The sequence below is a fragment of the Myotis yumanensis genome, unplaced genomic scaffold (assembly GCF_028538775.1).
Source record: "Myotis yumanensis isolate MYYU_CA2020_CCGP unplaced genomic scaffold, mMyoYum1.0.hap1 SCAF_17, whole genome shotgun sequence".
Classification (NCBI taxonomy): domain Eukaryota; kingdom Metazoa; phylum Chordata; class Mammalia; order Chiroptera; family Vespertilionidae; genus Myotis; species Myotis yumanensis.
The window spans coordinates 31,993,637-32,015,934 of NW_027223768.1; the positions used below are offsets into that span (position 1 = coordinate 31,993,637).

At 52.1% G+C, this 22,298-nt stretch overlaps 1 protein-coding gene across 1 annotated transcript in view; it reads left to right on the forward strand.

The window, feature by feature from the left end:
• Positions 1-8,421, forward strand: part of PLXNA2 (plexin A2) — a 208,770-nt gene extending 200,349 nt beyond the window's left edge. Inside the window, exons 27-32 of the mRNA XM_070397301.1 lie at positions 475-574; positions 1,488-1,678; positions 2,985-3,154; positions 5,917-6,129; positions 6,759-6,909; positions 7,913-8,421. Of these exons, the coding sequence (XP_070253402.1) occupies positions 475-574; positions 1,488-1,678; positions 2,985-3,154; positions 5,917-6,129; positions 6,759-6,909; positions 7,913-8,008 (921 nt within the window). The 3' untranslated portion in view covers positions 8,009-8,421. The remainder of the gene's footprint in view (positions 1-474; positions 575-1,487; positions 1,679-2,984; positions 3,155-5,916; positions 6,130-6,758; positions 6,910-7,912) is intronic.
• The last annotated feature ends 13,877 nt before the right edge of the window (positions 8,422-22,298 follow it).

A 22,298-nucleotide genomic window follows, 5' to 3' on the forward strand; every position in this document is an offset into this window, starting at 1 on the left:
ATTTATTTATTTATATAATAATCCTCACCTGAGGATATTTTTTCCATTGCTTTTGAGAGAGAGTGGAAGGGAGGCAGGGGGAGAGAGAAACATCGATGTGAGAGAGACACATCGGCTAATTGCCTCCTGCATGTGCCCTGATCCGGAGCAGGGAGCGAACCTGCGACCCTTTGGTGTATGGGCCAACACTCTAACCACTGAGCCACACCAGCCAGGGCCTGAACATTCATTTGTAGCACATGTCAGTTCAGGCACCTACAGCGCATCTCGGTTTGAACTAACCGAACTCCCAGGGCTCAGTAGCCACAGGTGGGAGTGCTGCCATGTTGAAGGGCAGGAATCTGGTACTTCTGGGATTCCTGACCTGCTTGCACTCTGCTCCACATCTTCTCAGTAACCGTGTAGAAGTGCTTGTCTCCTCAGTCTCGCAAGACACCGACAGTCACCCGCACTGTACATTTCCTACCCTTCTAGGTGTCTGACAGATCGGTGGTGGCTCTGGTCCCCAAACAGACCTCCTCCTACAACATCCCCGCCTCTGCCAGCATCTCCCGGACGTCCATCAGCAGATATGGTGAGGCCCGGTCTCCTGTGACCTTCCAGGGACCACTCGCTGTCCCTTCTGACTGCGGGAAGCCCCGGCTGCTGCTGGCCTCCAGTCAGAGGCCTTTGCTCATTAGCTTCCCTCCCTCCCTAGTCCAGTGGTTCCCAGAGCAGCCCACTTCCTCAGAGCTGTGGGAGCAGGTGGCACCCTGTGCTCTTCCTTCGATAGCCCAGGCCTGGTGAAGGAGCTCAAAGGGCACCTGGATGGGGGAGGTTCACATATCCCAGTCTATGTCTGTTGTCCTGGCGAGAGTGGGAATAGTGCCCCGTTTGCTCTCAAAAGGGTCCCAGTTTGAGCAGTCGGTTCACGGTCCTAGCCTGTCCACACTGAGGAGCGTTAGGGCCCCCCGTGCCCTCTGGGGATGAGGTTCCGGTGCTGCTCTTACTCTGTTTCCTCTGGATCCACCTGTGCACTGAGGCTTTGGGCTCTCCAGCTGAAGGACACCTCAGGACGGAGGCCAGCGGCTCCAAAGGCCTTGGCCGTTCCGATTCTGGGCCCCATGAACTGCAAAGAGGGAGGATCACAGCTCACAGTTCCCGAGTATCAGGTTCCTCCAGGCCCTCGCGGAAATATTTGTTTGACATTTTACCTATTGATCATCTTGGCTGGAAGCATCAGGGGCGGGGGACTCCGAAATCCCCCAGGGTCTCTCCAGCTCCCAGAATTCCTAAATCCTCTTTTACACAAAGCTCACAGACTGTCCTCATGCCAACCAAGAATCCCTAACCACTCCCCGCCACAGGAGGAGCCAAGAGTCCCCTTCCAATCAAAACTGGTTTCTTCCGAGTGGGTGTGGCAAGCGGGCAGGGGTTCTAGAAGGATTCTTCAGGCAAGGATGGTGCAATCAGCTGCTCACAGGCCTCCACCGCCCCCTTCTCCTCAGACTCCTCCTTCAGGTACACAGGCAGCCCCGACAGTCTGCGGTCCCGGGCCCCCATGATCACCCCAGACCTGGAGAGCGGGGTCAAGGTGTGGCACCTGGTGAAGAACCACGACCACGGAGACCAGAAGGAGGGAGACCGGGGCAGCAAGATGGTGTCGGAGATCTACCTGACCCGGCTGCTGGCCACCAAGGTAACTCCTGCTCTGCTCTGCCCAGGGAGGACATGATGGAGTCTGTCCTTCAAGGGGACCCAGAGGAGGAGCAGGCCCAGGCCTCCCGGCAGGCTTTCCAGGGGACCAGCCACCGCTGTTTTCTTCCCTTTGGCAAAAATCATAGCCCAATTGCTGCTCCTGGCCCTCTCCTAGGCCCAGCATCACTCTCCACATCTGCCCGAGCCCCTTAGGAACAGACTGTGGTTTTCTTATTGGTGCTGACTGGACAGATATGCCGGCTCTCACCATCGCAGCCTTTTCTGCCCACTTGCTGGCCACAACGGGAGGGAAAGCACGAAGGAAGGCCTGGTCCTGCCAATAATCACAGAGAAAGCTCCTCCCCCCTCCCCAATCCCATCTGCCCCTGTTGGGGGGGGGGGGGGGCTGCATTGCTGGAAACTGTGATGTGAAGCTGCTCCCCACTTCCCTCGCAGAGAACTAATAGGCCTGTCAGTGTGGCCACCACATGGCTACGTAGGCCAGGCAGGGCTAGGTTTCAAATACTCCCCCCACTGGCCCCACAAAAATGCCACTGAAGTTCCAGCACAGTGGCATCCGGGTTCTAGCTCTCAGACCTGCTTCCTGATATGGCACCAAAAAACACCATCCAGCCACATGTCTTTAATTCTGCTTTGCCTAAAAGAGGCCAACAAAGAGACACCGAGGTTAGACATTTTCCTGGCTGGCAGAGGTATTCCTGGAACCTCGAACTGTGGGACCCAGGCCCAGCCTTGTCCCTCCACAGACACCCTCCAAAGGCCCTGTGGGTCAGGGCTCTGCCTGAGGGTTAGATCTGGACCCTTCACTCCAGCCCCGACTCCAGACACCACTTACCCCAGGCCCCTAAACATCATAAGCCTTTTCACACCTATCAGACCCTCTGCGGCCCTGCCATGCCCCTGCCAGGAAGCTCCCAGTCTTCTGGCTGGTTCTTCAAACACCCTCTCCTATCAGCCTGCACCCCCTTCCCCATGGGAAGCCTGGACTCTGAGCTCTCGCTGTCTTCCCTCCTGGCACAGACACTGCATAAATGTGGCCTGTGGCTGCATGCTGGAGCAGAGCTTCTCGGGAATCTGAAGCCCATTTCGTCCCTCCTGCCTCCCTGACATCCCAACAGTCACCTCCCCACCCTCCACCCCTCCACCGTCTGCTCAGGCTGGAGTCACAGACAAATTTCCAAGGCGGGATGGGTCCAAGGCACCATCTGGTCTGCCCGCCTGCTGCCTGCTGTCCCCCTTCTCTCCCCTCCCCTTCACCTCATCGTCTCCCCCTGCCCCTCCCCCAGGGCACCCTGCAGAAGTTCGTGGACGACCTGTTCGAGACCCTGTTCAGCACTGTGCACCGGGGCAGCGCCCTCCCCCTGGCCATCAAGTACATGTTTGACTTCCTGGATGAGCAGGCAGACAGACACAGCATCCACGACACAGATGTGCGGCACACCTGGAAAAGCAACTGGTAACCCCCGGGCAGCCCTGGGGAGGCCGCAAGCTGTGTGTGGGAGGGGCTGGGGCCAGCGGGGGCCAGGGAGACGAAGGAGCCTGTTGGCGGTGGCTGGTAAGCCCAGGCGCCTTGGGCAAATAGCGCACATATGCTCTGCAGAGCCACCATGGTCCCCGCTGCCGCCGAGGGGGGCCTGCCTGGCTTGGGGCCCGGCGCCAGGACGCACACTTGAGCTCTGCCCTTCCAGGTGGAGACCTTTCCCCAGGAAGCACCTCCTCCCTGACTCTGAGGTGTCTGTTCTCAGGGAAAGGGAGCTGGGGGAACCTACGCAAAGCGCCTCATCTGAGAACTAGCAGCAGAGCCTCAGAGCCCGGGCAGCGCCGGGCACCCTGAGTAGGACAGAGTCGAAGGCACTTCCTGAGATCTGGGAGCCCTGAGTTAAGCCGAGAGCCCCGAGGAAGGTGGCCCACGCTCCGGAGAGAGCTCACACCTGCTGTAGACTTGAGACCACGGATCAGGAGGAGGTCCCTGCAAACCTGGTCCCGGAAGGCCAAGTTTTTACCCCGTGGCTGTCAGCAAGCAGCGGGCAGATGTCCTGCAGGCTTGCCCTCTCTTCCCTGGAAGTCACCTCCGCAGCCAGACCCAGCGCGGGAGGCAGCTCCCACAGGCCGCTGGCATGAGACCTCTCTCCCCTGGGTTTGAACCTGAACCAAAACCCAAGCGAAGGGCTGGCTTTCAGGTCCGATCGGGCCTGGCCAGGAGTCAGAGTCAAAACCCTTCCTCCGGGAAAGAGCACAGAGACTAGAGAGGGGAGGTCCAGGCGTGGGGTTGGGCAAGCAGCCCACACAGCTGTCTGGAGTCAGCGATCTCGTCAGAAAACAGAGCCGACACAGATGGGCCCCGGCTGTTATTTGGGAATCCAAAGTCCTAGCAACCAGCAAAACACGTTGGAAATACCCAACTCCGATCTCTTCTGTCCCTTCCTTCTCTGGTGTGTCATGGCTGCTGGGCCCCTCGGAGCCTGCAGCTTTGATCGCAGGGCAGTGAAGTGGAGAGACTCGCGTGCTCCTGGGTGTGGAGCCCGCGGGGCACTTCACCGGGGCAGGCCCTTTGCCTGTGTCCCCAGGGGCAGGGCCATGGATGTCTCCTTTGCGTGGGAGGATCCCAGTCCAGCACGGGGAGTAGGCAAATTCAGGGAAATCAAAAGAAAATCTGGATTCTCCCCATCTCGGTGCCTCCGGTGGCAGGCCAGGCCCAAGTCATAGAAATTCCCTCCCCTGCGGCGGTGGTGGGGAGAGTCCCCTTACCCAGACTCAAACGGCCAATGTCCAGAGAAAGACTGTCAGGAGGTCCCCAAGGCTGCTGGCGGAGGGAGGAGGGAAGACATGCGTCACCTCTCAGTGGGGGCAGCTCCTCGCAGGTTATGGGAAGCCAGGTCATCATCATCCGCATGACTATATTTTTATTTTAAATAGAATTTTATTGATTTCAGAGAGAGGAAAGGATGGGGAGAGAGAGATAGAAACATCAATGATGAGAAAGAATAATTGCTCGGCTGCCTCCTGCACACCCCACACTGGGGATGGAGCCCGAAACCTGGGCCTGTGCCCTGACCAGGAATCGAACCGTGACCTCTTGGTTCATAGGCCGATGCTCAACCACTGAGCCACACCAGCCAGGCTAATTACCATTTATTTTGGAAGATATCAGAAAACCTTAAGGAAGGGCTTGGAGTGGGTAAGGCAGATCTTTCCCAAGACTTGGCAGGACTAAGATATTCGGGAAAGTTTGGGGTCCATCGGAGTCAAGAGAAGAGGAAAGACAGGAGAGGAGAGGTAGGCTGGGTGGCTGGACCATCACCTCGAGCCCGAGGGACAAGCCAGAGGACAGAGCTCACTCCACAGAGGAGCCAAAAGAGTTAAGGCCCCGGAGGCAGCTGGAGCAGAAGGCAGAGCTGGGAAAGGCAGGAAAAAACAGCAGCTGTTCCGGGTTTGAAGGGGACTAAACGGGCTTACCCTCCTCCTGGCCTGAGCAGCGGAGAGAATGCATTCTGCTCCGATGATGAATTCCCACTTTGCCGAAGGGACCCTCCTAAGGACTAAGGACTGACGGGTTCCTCTTGGGGTGGGAAAAACGGAGCTACGGCGGGTCCTTTCCACGCCAACAATGGCCTCCTCTGCTCCCTGTGCCCCTGCCCGAGACACAGGAAAGCCCTGGGGAGAGTCCTGAAAGACCTGGCCCCGGGGAGCCCATTCCTCAGCCCAGGCAGCCCGGGCTGCCCTGGGAAGCGGCCTGGGCTGGGCGGGGAGCACAGGTGGCGCCCTTTGTGCCCTTCTGAGGCTGTGCCTGGGGCTGCCGGCTGCCGCCTTCCGGACAATGGCCATGGGCACTGTGAAGGGACTCAGGGAGCCTGGTGGCTTTGTTTGCAGTCCTGAGAAAGTTGTGCCGTTCTCTGTACTTGGGCTGCCCCGGGGCACGGAGGCCCTTGGAAACGGGCTGCCAGGAGGGAACAGAACGCCCCTGGCCCACCCCCAGCTGTTAGAGAGCAGGGTCAGCCCCATCAGGGGGCCGTGGCGTCTCTCCGTTTCTCTCTCAGGATCAGGAGCAGCTTGAGCTGAATTTGCAGGCCTGGCTGGACCAGTTTTCTGTCATTCCATTCCTTGCCCTTTGGAGAGAGCACTTGAATTTGGGGGGCAGGGAGGAATATTAGTGGCCAGCATCAGGGGTGCGGCCGGCCGAGGTGCAGCCCTCAGGGTCTGCTCCGCCTCTTCCCCCAGCCTCCCTCTGCGCTTCTGGGTGAACGTGATCAAGAACCCCCAGTTCGTATTTGACATCCACAAAGGCAGCATCACGGACGCCTGCCTCTCCGTGGTGGCCCAGACCTTCATGGACTCTTGCTCCACGTCTGAGCACCGGCTGGGCAAGGACTCCCCGTCCAACAAGCTGCTGTACGCCAAGGACATCCCCAGCTACAAGAGCTGGGTGGAGAGGTCAGTGGCACCGAGGACAGGCCCCTGCCCGCTGCCTGCTCCTGTCCCCACCCTGTGGCTTTCACTGACCCGGCACTCACAACTGTGTGTGGTACCTTTATACCTGCTCCATCCTTTCCCTTGTCTACACTGCCTGCTGGGGGGAGGAAGGGAAGCTTTCTGGCCTTTGAAATCAGGTCAAGGTCGTTATCATCCTAATTACCATTTATTGAGCACATGCTAAGCACCCAGCACTGAGATAAAGATTTTGTCTGTACCGTCCCTTTAAAATATCCGACAGTTGTGAAGTAGGTAGTATCATCATCCCCATTTTACTGATAAGGAAACTGAGGCACAGAGAGGGTGGGTCACTTGCCCAAGGTCAAACAGCTAGCAGGTAGCAGAGCTGAGATTTGAATATAAGGATTCTGCTCAGAGTCTGGGCTTTTCACCACTGGGGGGCACTGCAGCCAGGAGCTCACAGCTAGATGGAACCTGGCCTTAGGGGGCCTCAGATTGAGGCAAGAGGCCAGAGGAAGCCACATCAGGAGAGAAATAAGAAGGCGCTAGTGAATGGGGACTCCTCGTGTTCGCGAGGAGCTCTGGGTCCGGGCAAGCCCCCCTCAAGGAGCCTGTCCCCTGCACTGCAGATACTATGCAGACATCGCCAAGCTGCCCGCCATCAGCGACCAGGACATGAACGCCTACCTCGCCGAGCAGTCCCGCCTGCACGCTGTGGAGTTCCACATGCTGAGTGCCCTCAATGAGATCTACTCCTATGTCAGCAAGTACAGCGAGGAGGTAAGACAGGGCCCCGGGGCACAGACGCCCACACGCAGCAAGCCAGGCGGTTAGACAAACGCCTGTGCTCTTCCTGAAATAGCAGCATCAGAGGGTCCTTTAGAAAACACATTCATGGAGGCAAAAACCCCTGCGCTCCAAACCCTCCCCCGCATCCTTCCAAAGGCAGCCCCGACTCACCCAGCCAGCACTTCCTTACACATCGCCTCGTCTTTCACTCGTCATCACGCAATAAATAACACTTTTAGTAATGTTGTTGTTTTCCAGTGGAAAGTGTTGTGCGGTTAATTTCATTCTTCCTTAAACAACGAGTCGGTGCGCACTTGGGCACAGCCCTCCAGTTACTTTTCAGAGACGCAGGTGGACCCTCACATGAGTGGCAGTTCCCCGGGACAGCTTCGGGGAACTCACCTGTCACACATGAGCATTGTGCCTGAAAGGGGTGTCAGTAATGATAATGATGGTAATAACAATAACGAACGCTTGCATCGCACTTCCTGTATGCCAGATGTTCTTTCAAACACCTTAGCTACGCAGCTGCCCCTTAAACATGGTGTGAATTGCACAATCCACTTGCACGTGGATTTTTTTCACTTGACCACAATTCCGCTCACTTGCACCGGTCAAACCCACGTTGTTTGGAGATGAACTATACTTTGGGAATCACCCATGCAAAGGGTTGACTGTAATTATACAAGAATCTTCTATCTGGGAGGTCAGCACCCCTAATCCCTGTGCTGTCCAGGGTCCCTATAGACATATATGCATACATAACATACACTATATACACATACATATATACACATGCATACATAATATATACATCTATACACACATACATATATAAATGCATATATACAGACATAGTCAGTTAAGCATATACATTACTTAAGGTTATGCTCATTAGGGCAGAAGGGAAAGGCAGATAGAAGGATGGAAGATTCGGAAATGGCGTCTCCTCTCCTGAGTCCTGAAGTCTCCCCGCCTTTGCTTTGTTCCTCAGCTCATCGGGGCGCTAGAGCAGGACGAGCAGGCCCGGCGCCAGCGGCTGGCCTACAAGGTGGAACAGCTCATAAATGCTATGTCCATCGAGAGCTGAGAGACGGAGCCTCCCGTTCCTGGGAAGAGGGACCCGTGAACGCTGTGACACTGGGCGTCTCGGAAGGAAGGACAAGTGAAGGGGATCGGACCCCAGAGCTTGCTGTCCCCCGAGACCCCATCCCGGGGTGAGGGGAGCCACGCCAGCCAAGTCTCCTCGCAGGCCAGACGGATCCTGCAGGGAGAGACCATGGGCGTCGTCCACCCCAGGACGCACAGGAGAGGAGCAGGGCCGCGGAGGAGGCGGCTCTTCAAGCTGAGAGGCGCCAGCTGGACACGGTTCCGCCTCTGTGACTGCTGCTTTGCATGAAAACTCATTTGATGTATATTGGGGAAATAATGAGAACTTTATTTAATTTTTTTTAAGAAAAAGGAAAACCAGAAATAAAACAAAACAAAACACTTCCCTGTTAATCCCGTCCAACTTTTGTTGAATTCTGGGTTCTATCCCCCCTTTCTTCTCTTGTTCCCTGCCCTCCTTCCTTATCTAACTCCTGTCTCCAAATGCCAGGAAAAAAAAAACCCACACCTACAAAGATGCTGAGAGAAATCGGAGGGGAAATTGTTTCTTTTCCCTTGGCATTAAAAAAAAAGGAGAAGAAGAATGAGCACACGTCTGCACCAAACACTTTGCAAAACTAGAGGCCAGTAAAACCTGGAATTATCCCGGCAGCCAGAGAGCGTGGGAACTACAGAACTTTGCGCCAACTGCAAAGCCGTGGAGCAGCTCAGCCTGGCGGATGGGGAATTGAGCTTTACAGACCACACACCTGTATATTCTCATCTCTCGAGAGATGTGTCTCTAGAGTACCAATGCTTTTTGCTACTGTTTTTTGGTTTGTTTGTTTGTTTGTTTTGTGTGTGTGTCTCTGTGTGTGTGTTTTATTTAATCCCAAACCTCAACAAAGGAGGAGCTGATCTTTGGTACCTTTCCCTTTGGTTTCCCCAAAGTTTCTAGCGGAAGTGGGGGAGAGGTGGGCCTCTCTCAGACCAAATGACTGGCCTCCCTGAGGACATGCGCAGCTCCGCCTTCACATCAGTCACTGTCCTGAACCAGGCACCCTGGGGAGAGGGACTGGAGGCACGGGGCCAGGCCTCCAGGAGGTTCCTTGTGGGAGCATTAGTGTTTGGCTTTGGATTCCATTCCAATCCGCTGGTGGTTTTCACAGTTAGAAAACAAGAGTCAAACATCCAACCATGTTTACAGCAAGCAGTACCTGCAGAGCATCGGTTACCGAAGCCAAGGGCTTTCCTGTTCTGCTTTGTTTCTTCATTCTCTTGTGCCTGGCGAGGGGAGACAACCCTTCGCTCACGTGTGGACGCTCCTGACTGCGCACTTCCTGGGGAGAAAAGACTGTCGATCCCCACATGACTTCTGCCTCTCTTGTCCTTACGAGTTGGAAGGACACGTGGGCGGTTTCTCGCTGGGCTCCTTTCCTGCTCTCTCCTGCTGGCACCTAAAACCATGATGACCAGCTCTCCTGCGTGCAGTTTCCAAGCAGAGAGACCAACACGCCACGCCCTGGTCCAGAGGACTCTCAGGAGCCAGTGGGAGTCACCGAGAGGAAGGCCCTCTGTTGGTGACAAGACCTCGGTGACCGGGACAGCCATCCGGGTTTCCGGGCCTCCCACATTGGCAAGGATCCAAGCAGACCGCTCGACTTCTCTACAAGCAGCACCGAAGTGTGGGGGAAGGAGGACAAGAGAGAGGCAAAGGGATGGGAAGTGGGGGAGGCAGGATCGGACCAACCTCCCCTTCCCACCTCCTTGTCAAGGGGCTGCAATGCTGGGAAACGGGACCAGCCATCCCCCAGAGACCAGACCAGAGTCATTTCCTCTGTAATTAACTCTGGGCCCCAGCTTCTCCGTGCCCTGATTTACCTCCAAACAATTCCAATTTCCAGAGGCTCTGCTGACCACATTGGATTCCCAGGAAAGGGCTGGGGGAGGGAGGCCGGAGGGCTGGCTTCCATCGCTGGCGTGTGGCTTTGGGTTGCTGAGCTAACCACACAGTAGACATCGCCTGGTCTCAGCTCCAGTTTCTTGCCTGAATGCAGCTGACAAATGGGAAGAGAAAAGCATTCAGCGAAATACTCAGGAAACTTGCTTGTTTTCATTCTAATTCCCGACCAGCCATGCCAAGGCCACTTTCTTCTGATAATCCTCTTCTGTTAAAGTTTCTCTGGGCTCTATTAACAGCCTGAAAGAAATACTAATGACTGGCCTTCTGCACTAAGCCAAAGTGTTTACTCTTCACAGCACCCAAAGCTTATCAGCTCAGAGCCCATGATTTATGGAGATGAAAAGAGAGGAGATACGGGCAAGAGGAATGTGAGAAGGAACTCTGTGCTACCCACACACACACACACACAAAATTCTGGCTCGCCTCATTTTACTTCTGAGTTCTGCATGCAGGCTTTCTGATCACACCACTGCTCGAACTGGCACCCAGGACTTGGCTCCCCCAAGAAGCAAAAGCAAGTTAGACATCTCCATTGCATCTTAACCATCCCTTACCTCTGGGCATCCACCTGAGCATCTCCCAGCAGCTACTTCTGGTGGCCACTCACCGCCCCCGGGGGTGCTTCCTTGAAGGTTTTTGGAGAGGGTAGAGGATGATGGGAGGTGGGGGGTAGACTGAAGAAAGCAGCCGCACAGACGCAGAGAGAAGAGCCAAAGCTGGCAAGAGACTTGGCCCCGTTTCTCGGGACTCCGTGAGAGAGTTGGGGAAGTTGGGTTGGCGAGGGAAGTGGCATCCCTGAGAAAGAAATAAAGAAATTAAGGGAAAGGAAACGTCGGTCGGACTCAAGCCAGGCTAGGAGGGCAAGTGGTTGTAGAGCCTTGCCCCCTCTCTGGCTGCTCACCTCGTCCTCCTCCACCAGCTCTTGACCTTGGACCACCAAGAACCAGTGGAGTCCACCCTGTGGAACAGGGAGGAGAGGCAGTCGGTTGGCCTCCCTCCTCACTGCTACCCAGTTCGAAGACGGTTTGACCTTGAGTGAAGAATACGTATGAAAGGCACGGCCTCTCCCCCACATGAAGCCATCCACCTTGCGGGGGAGGCCAGGAAGGAGGTGTCTCTGGAAAGGCAGTCCGGCTTGTGTTTTATTGATCTGCACAGGAGACGATCCCCTGGAAAAGGAACAGGACCCCAGAAAGGTGTTGGGCAACACGGAGATGGACAAGATGTCCATCATGGTGGAGCCAGTCACTCCAGCGGGCCTGCTGCTTCCCACCTTCAGCCTGGTGTCGACTGCTGCTCTGCCATCCCCTCTCCCCCTCCCCACAGCGCGCCCCTCAGGACCATTTCCCATCCACCACTGGCTAAGAGCACCCCTCTTTGCAGAGCTCGGTCATTGAACTCGTGGATCAGCTGTCAACGGTCACTACAGGGAGGGACCTGTTTTTTTTCATTCATTCGTTCATTCAATCAGGGAACCTTCAGACCTGTAACTATTCTCTAGGCATTGGTCTGTGTGCTGATAAACGGCCACGAACAAGACCCAGAAGGACCTTCTAGCAAGTTTACATTCTCCAGGCTACTGGTTCTTGCCACCAACTTAGCAGGCGCAGTTCTCCTTCCTCACCTGCAGGGGGCAGGAGTCTTCTAAGCAAGGAGGCTGGAGGAGAGAAGAAAGCCCACCTACCCAGCTGCCTTACCTTATTCTGGGGACATCACTTGGGCAATAGAGCCTCCCTCGTTTCCATTACCACTGTCTCTTGTGGCGACAGTTCCCTGCTCCTCGAGCCCCCGGACTTCCTTCATTTCCACCAAATGAGGACAAGAAACGGCCGTGGAGGCCCCCGGCCCCGCTGTGCAAGCAGAAGTAAGGATGGGTGTGACATCTTTGAAGATGGCCCGGGCAGAACACCTAGAGAATGCCTGAAAGCCTCGTCCGCTAAATCTCCAGGCGCTTCCCTATCGCCACACCTGCCCCGTGAACCTGCAGCCGGTAAACACTGAGCCAGCTGCTCTGGGGGTGGCCTGGCTGCAGACAGGAAAGACCTGCAAATGGGGGCCGAGGGGCTCCGACGGCGAGAAAACGCGAGCAGCCGCACAGACACAGGGTCCATGTAGGAGTGGATCCCACAGCGAGACGCGGGGATGGAGTTCAGGGCCTTGGGGAGCCTCAGGAACAAGCTCTGAGAAACTGGCAGCATCCTCCCCCTCGCTCCAACCTCCCTCCTCTCTTCCCTTCTCCCGGTTTCCCCCAGGAGTGAAGTTTTAGCTACTGGGCTCAGCGATGCCACCTAGGAAAGACCAAGTTTCAGTCTGGGACTCAGGCAAGACCTGGGAGAGATCAGCCCACTGCTGGTCACACAGCCCAGCAGCCCAGCAAGGCAACCTGAGACTCTGGCTTCCGTGGACCCCCTCATCCGGCCTCCCCACCTAAAAGAAGCTCCGCCTTCAGACCGGCCCCACCCTTTCCACAGCTCACCCTGCCCCCATCCCAGCCTCAAGGAAGATGGGCGGTCCTCTGGGCTTCAGTCCAGGCCCTGACTGGTTACCCTCCTTCCTGGCATTGCAGGTGGAGAGCAAAATGGAAACTAGTGCCCTCCATCCAGAGCAGATGTCCTCAGGTGTGTCTGGGAGGAAGGGACCAGCTCCTTGTACCACGACACTAGGGGCCTGAGCCCACCCGCCTCTTCCCACAACTTCTCCTCCCCAAACCCACTCTTCCTGACACACTGGAATCTGTGTGATAGCTATATTTTTAAGAAAATGCAGCGATCGTTGTCTGGTTTTCTTGTTTTTACAGGTGTTGCGGAATTAAAAAATAAAACTGGAAGAAAATGAAGTATTTAAGATGTTCCAATAAAATAGGTTTTTTGTTATTCTAATATATTATTGTGTACCTATTGTAAATATGAAACACTCCTATTTTGCAAGCCAAGGACTCGATTTGTACTGTTGTTATATATAAATAAAATTTACTGGATTAAAAAATACCTTAACTCTTCAAATTAACTTGATTGTTCAGCAGCATATACGCAGACGAACTTTTCCCGGCACATTTAAGAAGCAGGATATCACGGGAAGATGAGCTAAGTTGTTTTGAGGGACTTCTAGAATTCTCTCTGGAGCCAGAGCTCATTAATGTCCAGTCATCTCTCTCTCTCTCTCTCTCTCTCTCTCTCTCACACACACACACACACACACACACACACACACACACACACGCTGCTCTGCTTGCAGCAATAGGTGAACACTGCCCTCTAGCCCCAAGACCCCAGAATATAGCTTTTCTTCCAAAAAGGGTGACAGCGCCAGACACTTTGGGTTGTGGCACTTTCCCAGGAGTGAATAAGGCCTCCAAAGAATGAGGTAATCCACCCCTAGCCCTTCCTGAAAATGACATTCACCCATTAGTACATAACGCTTATTAAGCATCTACCATGGCCTGGCATTGTGGCAAGTGCTCAGGGATAAAATTAAAAATGAGAGAGATGCCCTAGCTGGTTTGGCTCAGCAGATAGAGCGTCGGCCTGTGGATTGAAGGGTCCCGGGTTTAATCCCGGTCAAGGGCACATGCTGGGGTTGCGGGTTCGATCCCCAGTAGGGGGAGTGCAGGAGGCAGCCAATCAATGATTCTCATCATTGATGTTTCTATCTCACTCTCCCCTCTCCCTTCCTCTCTGAAATCAATAAAAATATACTTTTGGGGGAAAAATGAGAAAGACGTGATCCGCCCTCATCAGCCTTGCAGTGTGGTGGAAATCATTAGGATTCTGGGAAGGGAGTGTCTGAGCCGTGCCACAGGAGGGGTATTTTTGTAGTTTTTCTTTTATTTCCAGTTGAGAGATGAAAGGGGTCAGGGGAAAGGTGCCAGGCCATGGGTGCCTTTAGATCCAGCACAGCGAGAGGGAGAAGATAAGCAGTTAGGCCCTGGCTGCCTGGCTCAGTGGTTGAGTGTCCACCTATGAACCAGGAGGTCACGGTTCGATTCCAGGTCAGGGCACATGCCCAGGTTGTGGGCTCAATCAATGATTCTCTCTCATCATTGATGTTTCTATCTCTCGGTCCCTCTTCCTTCCTCTCTAATATAAATTAAAATATTTTTTTGTTTCAAAAGATAAGCAGTTAGGCTGACCTGAGGACGTCCATTTTCCTATATTTCTTGCTCATATCCCACAGTGTGTGAGTGACACTTCCACCCTCGGCCGGTGAAGGGGGTGGGTGAGGATAATTGGACAACCTGCCCATCTGCCGCCAGAACTGCCGGTCACTCCCTTCATGATAACGAGGTCAGAACTGGTTTCTGGCCCCACCGCTGTGTGCCTGGCCCTGGGAGTGAAAACTCCTGAAGGAGGAGGAGCAGCCCTTGCCCCCAGAGAGCCTCCCATCTGATGGCGGAGGTAGCTGCCGCCTTCACGGAGCCGCCAGCCGGACGAGGGAGACGCAGACCCTACTGGCCTGGTGGCCAGTCTTAGATGGACTGTGACGCTGTAGGAATGGGGCCTGGGGCTCAAAGACAAAAGCATGGAAACAAGTGACTGTTCACAGATACAGTGCGTGCTGGAGTTGTAGAATTATCGTAGATTCAAAGAGAAAAGTATCACCCTCACTCCACAGCCTCTGAGTTTATGGTGCTGACACACACACACACACACACACACACACACACACACGTTTCCTAAGAGACAGGAGAGATGCAAATGCTGGCCCTGAGGGTGAGAAAAATGCAAACACAACAGCCTGAATAGCCGGGAAGAGCAGGCACCACGTTGCTGAGGCCTGTGTGTAATTAGTGCATTGTTTCCCCTTGCACGGAGGGTTGGTTTGTGAGCGCAGGGGCCATGGGCCATTTGACGAATGTTACTGACATTAAACCATCCTCCGCTTCTCTGTTAAACGCAGACCCGAAGCACTGGAGGCGCAGTGGAAAGGTGGCCCTGGCTGCATGGCTCAGTGGTTGAGTGGTTTCTCAGCAGAGACCTGTGGCCCTGGCGAGCTCCTGCCAAGAGTGTGGTTAGAGGAGAAGGGCCTCTGGCAGTGTCTGATGGGGCCCTGGGGTTGGCTGGGACACAGACCGGATAGAGGAGGCGTTACACAGGGTCCTTGCACCCCAGAGTCCCCTGCCGGGCCCCATCTCCCCTTAGCAACTTGGACTTGGAGAGCCTCTATTATCAAGTAGCCGCTGCAGGAACTGCCGTCCTCAGGAAGGAAGAGGCGGGGAGAGGAGTCTACCGGGTGCCGGCCTGTCCTGTTTACAGAGGTGAGTGCCAGGCCCACAGCACACACCCAGTAACAGTGCTATGAATGAATGAATGAATGAACGAACGAATGTTGGGAACCACCTATCATACTCCAAGCATGGGGACATCCTCTTTTAGGCCTCTTAATCTCACATGATAGGAGTGTTCCATTTCTCTAGCCTGAGGCTCAGAGAGGTTAAGGGACTTCCTTAAGGTCACGCAGCTATTCGGTGGTAGAGCCTCTGAGGTCTGACTCCAGAGTTCAGATCGCATGCCCCTCCTACTGCACAACCTCTAGAACCACTGAATCCTCGACAATCTTCTCCAGAAATGGCTCCTCCCTCCTGCAACAAGCAGGTGCCGGGGGACCCATCTTCAGCGTTCATCAATATTCATACTTGTTCCACACCATCGCTATTGATTCATCGCTTGAAGTTAGCATCACACTAGACTGGGCACCATTAGATATACACGTCTCAACGTTGTAGCTTTCTCAGAATTTACAATGTAATGTCAATACCGAATCATTATGCAACGAGAGAAAGATTTATCCCTTTTCTTCATTTTTCCTACAAAGTGCAAAGTAATGTTGCCAGCCTGCAGCAACAGGCATCTGGGAGTGCTGGGCTCCTCGATATGAGGGAAAACGTGCATGATAAGCCACTGGAGAGAAAGAATTCGGGGAGGTGGGTGTTGCTGGTGATGTGTGTTTGATCATAGTGACACCATGAGCTGTCAGCCCTCTCTGCTCAGCAAGGGAGCTGAAACACAGATGGGGTCCTGCTGCGTTTGGCTGCCAGAAGCTGGGAGCCAAATTTGGGGCCCACCAGTAGCACATGTGCAGGACTTTCTGCTATGTGGTAATAATATATTATGAAGTAATATGACATATATTAACTAATAATATATAATATATAAACACTAATAATAGTAGTATACTTTCCATCTGATTCCCGGCTTCGCTTTATGTCTCTGCCTCATTTTTCTTGCTTCCTCGCTCCCGACCCCGTGATAATTGCTGGGTTTCACATACCCCCTAAGAGCACAGGCCTTGGACTCAATTGCCCACCGTTGAATTCCATCCCAAAGCTGAGCAGTCTGGGGCAAGTTACATCATCTCTCTATGTATCAATTTTCAAACCTATAAAATGGGGATGCTATGTACTAAGTAAAGTTTTTATAGGAGTTAAATAGGGTAAAATATATCCTGGGGTCCATAGATATTACAAAAGGTAAATGAGAGATAGAATTAACCATTAATCCTTCTTTTTATTTTTTATTTATTTATTTTTTAAAATATATTTTATTGATTTTTCACAGAGAGGAAGGGAGAGGGATAGAGAGCTAGAAACATCGATGAGAGAGAAACATCGATCAGCTGCCTCCTGCACACCCCCCACTGGGGATGTGCCCACAACCAGGGTACATGCCCTTGACCGGAATCGAATTTGGGACCCTTCAGTCCGCAGGCCGACGCTCTGTCCACTGAGCCAAACCGGTCAGGGCAATCCTTCTTTTTAAAACAGTCCCGCAGGACGTACAGGCCGAAGGAGATGGGGGTCTCTATCTGGCTGTGGATGAAGCGGAACCAATGCTCATAGGTTTCAGAAGTGAACGTTGGTGCTGAGAGGTAAGCGCTTAGGACTAGACCTGGATGCCGAGCAAAGAAAGCAGGAGATGAATGAAGGGTTTACCCAAAGACAGAATCAGCCATGAACCAGCCAGTCAAGAATGCTACAGGGAGCCGAGCCGGCTTGGCTCAGTGGTGAGCGTCAACCTGTGAACCAGGAGGTCATGGTTTCATTCCCAGTCAGGGCACATACCCGGGTTGCAGGCTCCCTCCCCTGTGTGTGTGTGTGTGTGTGTGTGTGTGTGTGTTGGGGGTGGGGGTGAGGGGGAAGGCAGCCGCTTAATGATTCTCTCTCATCATTGATGTTTCTCTCTCTCCTTCTCCCTTCCTCTCTGAAATCAATAAAAATAAAACATTTTTTTAAATGTTACAGGTAAATAGAAAGTAGCAGAGAGAAGTGGGTCAAACCAGCTCTCCATGTGCTCAAGCCACAGAGTCCAGTTGGCCACAGATCAGTAGATGGCTTCCTGAAAGCCTGACCAGGACCAGGATCCAAAAACTATTTGGGGCCTCGCAGGTAAAATACCCCTTTACCCGGACAGTCAGGAGGCAGGGCAGGCCCACGGGCCCAGGGCAGGTGAAACAGAGAAAGGTAAGTGCAGAGAGCGGCTCCCAGATGGCTGAGTGATAGGGGCTGCAGGAGCTGCAGCAAGTAAACAAAGCTTGATCAGGTGCATGTAATTGAGTAGATTCGAAACCCGGGAGAACGTTGTAAACATCTTGACCACGCCCTTACTTGCCTCGTGGAATCTGGCTATAAAATAAAGACTCGGCTTACAGGCCGTGGCGCTGTCTCCCCATCAGAGAGGGCAGCGTCCCATCTAACGCCCAGCTTTATTCTCTTGTCTGTCTTTTCTAATCCTTCACCGACCACCCCCCGCAGGTTCACCCATGGCCGTGCTGGCTTGGGTGACAAGTGGGCTGGAGGCACAGGGCATGTGTGTAGTGTAGTGGTAAAGACAGAAGCAGAGGTTTTAGGGAATTTATGGAATCGGCTCACATCACTGGAACTGGCAAGTCTGCAATCTGCAGGGCAAGCTGGCAGACTAGTGGCTGTGGCACGCATCGATGCAGGGGCAGAATGTCTTCTCTGGCAAACCTGTGTTACCTGAAGGCCTTCCACTGTTAGGAGAGGCTCACCCATCCTAGGGCAGGAAACCTGTTTTGCTCAAAGTCTACTGAATGTAAATGGAGATCTAAAAACTAGCTTTGCAGCAACACCTAGACTGATGTTTGACCCAACAACTGGGCACCATAGCTAAGCTGACACAAAAAAAATTAACCATCACAGTGAAGAAAAGACAAGTCAACCTGCTTTCAAACACTGAAGCTGAATGCGGGCGGGTAATCTGCAAATCCATTCACTGTGATGCTTTTATTCTGCTAAAATACACATAACATAAAATTTCCCCTCTTTACTATTTGAAGTGTACAGGTCAGTGGTATTAAATACACTCACACTGTTTGCAATCATGACCACCACCCACCCTCATCACTCTTTTCATCTTGCAAAACTGAAACTCTACCCGTTAACAGTAATTCTCCATTCTCCGCTCACCCCAGGCCCTGGCAACCCTGAGGAAACCCTTAGTTTCCTGATAGAATCCCAGCCTTTGCTAGGTAACCGAAGGAGAAAAGGGGCAGATATCAACCAGGTATGTAGATACCTGGAGGCCCGGAATGGGGGTGGGACAGGGAGGGGTCCAGGTCCAGGTCAGAGAGGAATAAACTGCAGTGGGAAAAACTGGAATGACCTCCTCCTCTGTTTTTTCTCCTGAGCTCACCAATGTCCGTACAATCCTAGTCCACCACCAAGAGTCCCAGCTAAGGAGCACACACCAGAAGCTGGTAAAACAAACACACAAAACCATGTTTAGTTGTCTCATCTCCGAGACTGCTTCAGAACTCTGGCCTCCCCACTCGCATCTTCCCTTGCTCCTCCCACCTGCAGGAGGCTCCATGCCCCAGCTCCTGGCTGTCACCTCAGGTGCCCCTAACGCTGGGCTCCCTTAAGAGAGCACATAATCTTGCTAACCATCCTGTCATCTTATCCCCACCTTGCTTTGTCCCACCTGCAGGTAATCGCCCTTAAATTCCCTCCTTAGTTTCAAATGCCTAAAAGAAGCGGCAAAACTGTCATTTTCAGGAGCGTTTCAGATCTTGCGGCCCAGCATAGGTTGTCAGTTGGGCTCCAGTAAACCCTTAGAAAAATTCTCTACCTATTGGGTGTTTCTTAGCTCGACAAACGTCACGGACTCCGGGGGGTACTTGTTTTTTCACCTAGAGAGGACCAACCGGACCCTCTCCATGCCTGAGCATGGCACAGATGCTCAGGTGTGCCCACTAGCCTGGCAGGGGGGGGCGACGGGAGGTGAGCACGGAGCCCTGGCTCAGGTGACCAGCTTCAAACACCTGGGCCTCACTCATATCACCAGATTCTGTTAGCCAGGAGAGCTGGAGCTAGAGGCCTCTCAAAGCTCAAGGAACCTCAAACATTTCTCCGGATGATAAATTCCCCAGTCAGAAGAGTCCCTGGTCGGGGGGGGGGGGGGGGGGGGGGGGGTGAGGGGGGGCGCCACTGGGTCAGCCACCGCACAGCAGTGAGGATCATAGAATTTGGGCGATATGAGGTATTTCTCACCTGCTCCGAGCCAGTCTTCTAGTGTGTCAGATGTCGTGTGGGCTCAGGGCTTTGGTGAAAATTAGACCAATAAATGCAATGGCCTTCACACAGGCCTGGCGCAGAGCAGGCCCTTGAGAAACGAGGAGGTTTCCAGTACAGCGGTATTACTACCTCGCACCACCTCCCTGGAATGTTCAGGCCGCTCGTTCTCCCTCGTTCTTCCCTGGGGGAGTCTGGAGATTGGAGGCCCCAGGGCCAGCATCTGAACTAAGAAAAGGGGGGTGGGGGAGGGGGAGGGATCAGTCTTCAGTCTCCACCAGCCTTGGTGTTTGCGGAACTAAAACCAAAACCTGCCCAGCTGGTGTGGTTCAGTTGGTTGAGCGCCATTCCATGCACCAGAAGGTCACCGGTTCACTTCCGGTCAGGGCACATGGTCAGGGCACATGCCTGGGTTGCAGGCTGGATTCCCAGAAGGGGACATGCAGAAGGCAGCTGATGGATGTTTCTCTGTCATCGAGGTTACTATCTCTCTGTCTCTCTTCCTTCCCCTCTCATATTCAAAAACAAACACAAAACCTGGCATCAAACTGCTCTGTCCCTCGGGCCACTGAAAAGCTTCCGACCGGAGGCTCTGGTCAAGGGCTGGCTCTGTATTCAGGACATGAATCCTGGTTTGGGAAAAGCAGGCAGCGACTCCAAGAGCCATCTGGAGGGGGTGTCGTTTCCAAGGGAAAGACCAGACAATAACCCAAATAGCGTGGCATTAGCACAAGAAAAGGCAGATCAGTGGGATTAGACAGCCTGGAAACAGACCCTAATACATACATAAGGACTTAATAAATTTCCTAGATCGCCGGAGAAGGTGTGAGTTATGCAAAAACTGGGATCTGGGGAAATTGGCTATTTGAAAAGGAATCCATTTTGATCCTTGTCTCGCAGTATGCACTAAGATTTCATTTAGACTAGAGTTAAACCTGAAAAAAAAAAACAAAGGAAAGGGAGGAAAAGCCAGAACGTGTCATTTTCCTGCATGGTGAGACTGCACAGGATAAAGATGCAAATGGTTCATGAATTAAGATATATGTTGAATCCAATCCTTTTCAAAGTCCCAAGTGAGATTTTTTTTTTTTCCTGAAGCTAGACAGCATGATTCTAAAATTCATCTGGAAAATGAGTAGAAGTTGCCAATTTTTTTAAACCGAGTAATTGTAGAAGATTTGTTCTAGCAGATAATAAAATGCTACATTTCATAAACAACAATGTCTGAATCTATAAAGATACAATAATTATAACAGTGTGATTATAATAGAAGAACCAACTGAACAGAATAACAGCTCAAATAGTCTGTATTTATGAAAAAGTTAGCATGTGATAAAGGTGGCATCCAAGCCAGTGAGGACACAAAACATTCTCTAATACATGATGCTGGGGTCAATGATTGCCTATTTAAAGGCTTATCCCTCAACATAGAACAAAATACACTTCGGATGATTTAAAGAGTTAAATGTAAAAAATGCAATCATAAAATACTTAGACTAAAATATAGATTATTATTTCTATCTCAGTGTGGAGATAAAATTTCTAAGCATAAAAGCAATGGGGGAAATCACAAAGAAAAATACATATATTTGGCTGCATAAAAATTCAAACCATCTCCATAAAAAACATCAAAGGGAATAAAATAAACAGCAAAATCAACCCAAGAAAAATGCCTGCAACAAAAACATCAAAAATTAATGTTCTTGAAATATAAAATAGTCTTTATACATAACAAAACCCTCTAAACCCAAAAGAAGAATGTGTAAGGAACAATAACAGAATAGCAGAAGAAATACAAATAATGGGTTTGAACGTACAAAGAAATGTTGAACCTCACTAGCAATCAATATATGTGAAACAAACACAATAATGAAATACATCTGTTGCCCTAACGAATTAGCAAATACTTGGAGAAGTCAATGCAGAATATTGATGAAGGCACGCTGCTCACACCATAGAAATCTGAACCATATTTCCCGAGTGCAATATGGCAATAAACCTCAAGAGTCTTTAAAATATTCATTTTCTCTGTTGCAATAATTCCACTTCAATTTTAAGCAAGTACAGATAAGGACAAACATACATGTTTGTATCGCTTATCTTTAGTAAGTAGAAACAAATTAAATCTCCACTATGGGGTTGGAGATCCCCCATGTTTTGCAAAGTTAAGTAAATTATAGTATAGCCACAAGATGGGGTGTTATATTATCATTTAAAATTATGCTCAGAAAGAATTGTTAATGTTTGAGAAAATGATCCACAAGATGTTACAGTGTGATCTGAGCAGGGCAGTGGGATCGTGGGTGAATTTTATTTTGTCTCTTATTCTGTTTCCCACCTCCCCACACCCCGAATTTCTTACAAGTGTAATGATGACTGTATTTTTTTTCTTTTTAAGAAAGTAACTTTCTTTTTAGGCTTGTAACCCTGAGCGCCTCACCTTCCACAATCACGCTTATGTAGCAAAAATACTCTCCCCTGAGTTCATCTCAGCAGACCCTCCTCTTCCAGGTCCTAAACTACACCTGCTGCGTGGCGATCGCTTGTCCTCCTCTGAGGCTGCCCAGCTGGGGCGGTAGATGGGCCCTCACATCATGTGCTTTGTAGGGGGCCATGCCACCCACAGAACCCGACACCCTACATTTTGCTGTTTCTTTTTATTCTCTCTGATGTTTTTTAAGTACAGAATGCTAGAGGTAGCATATACTAGTATTGTCAGTTTGGCTCCAGTAAACTCTTAGAGAAATTCTCAACCTGTTTGGGCATTTCTTACCTCGACAAATGCAGTTAGAGGCTCCTCAA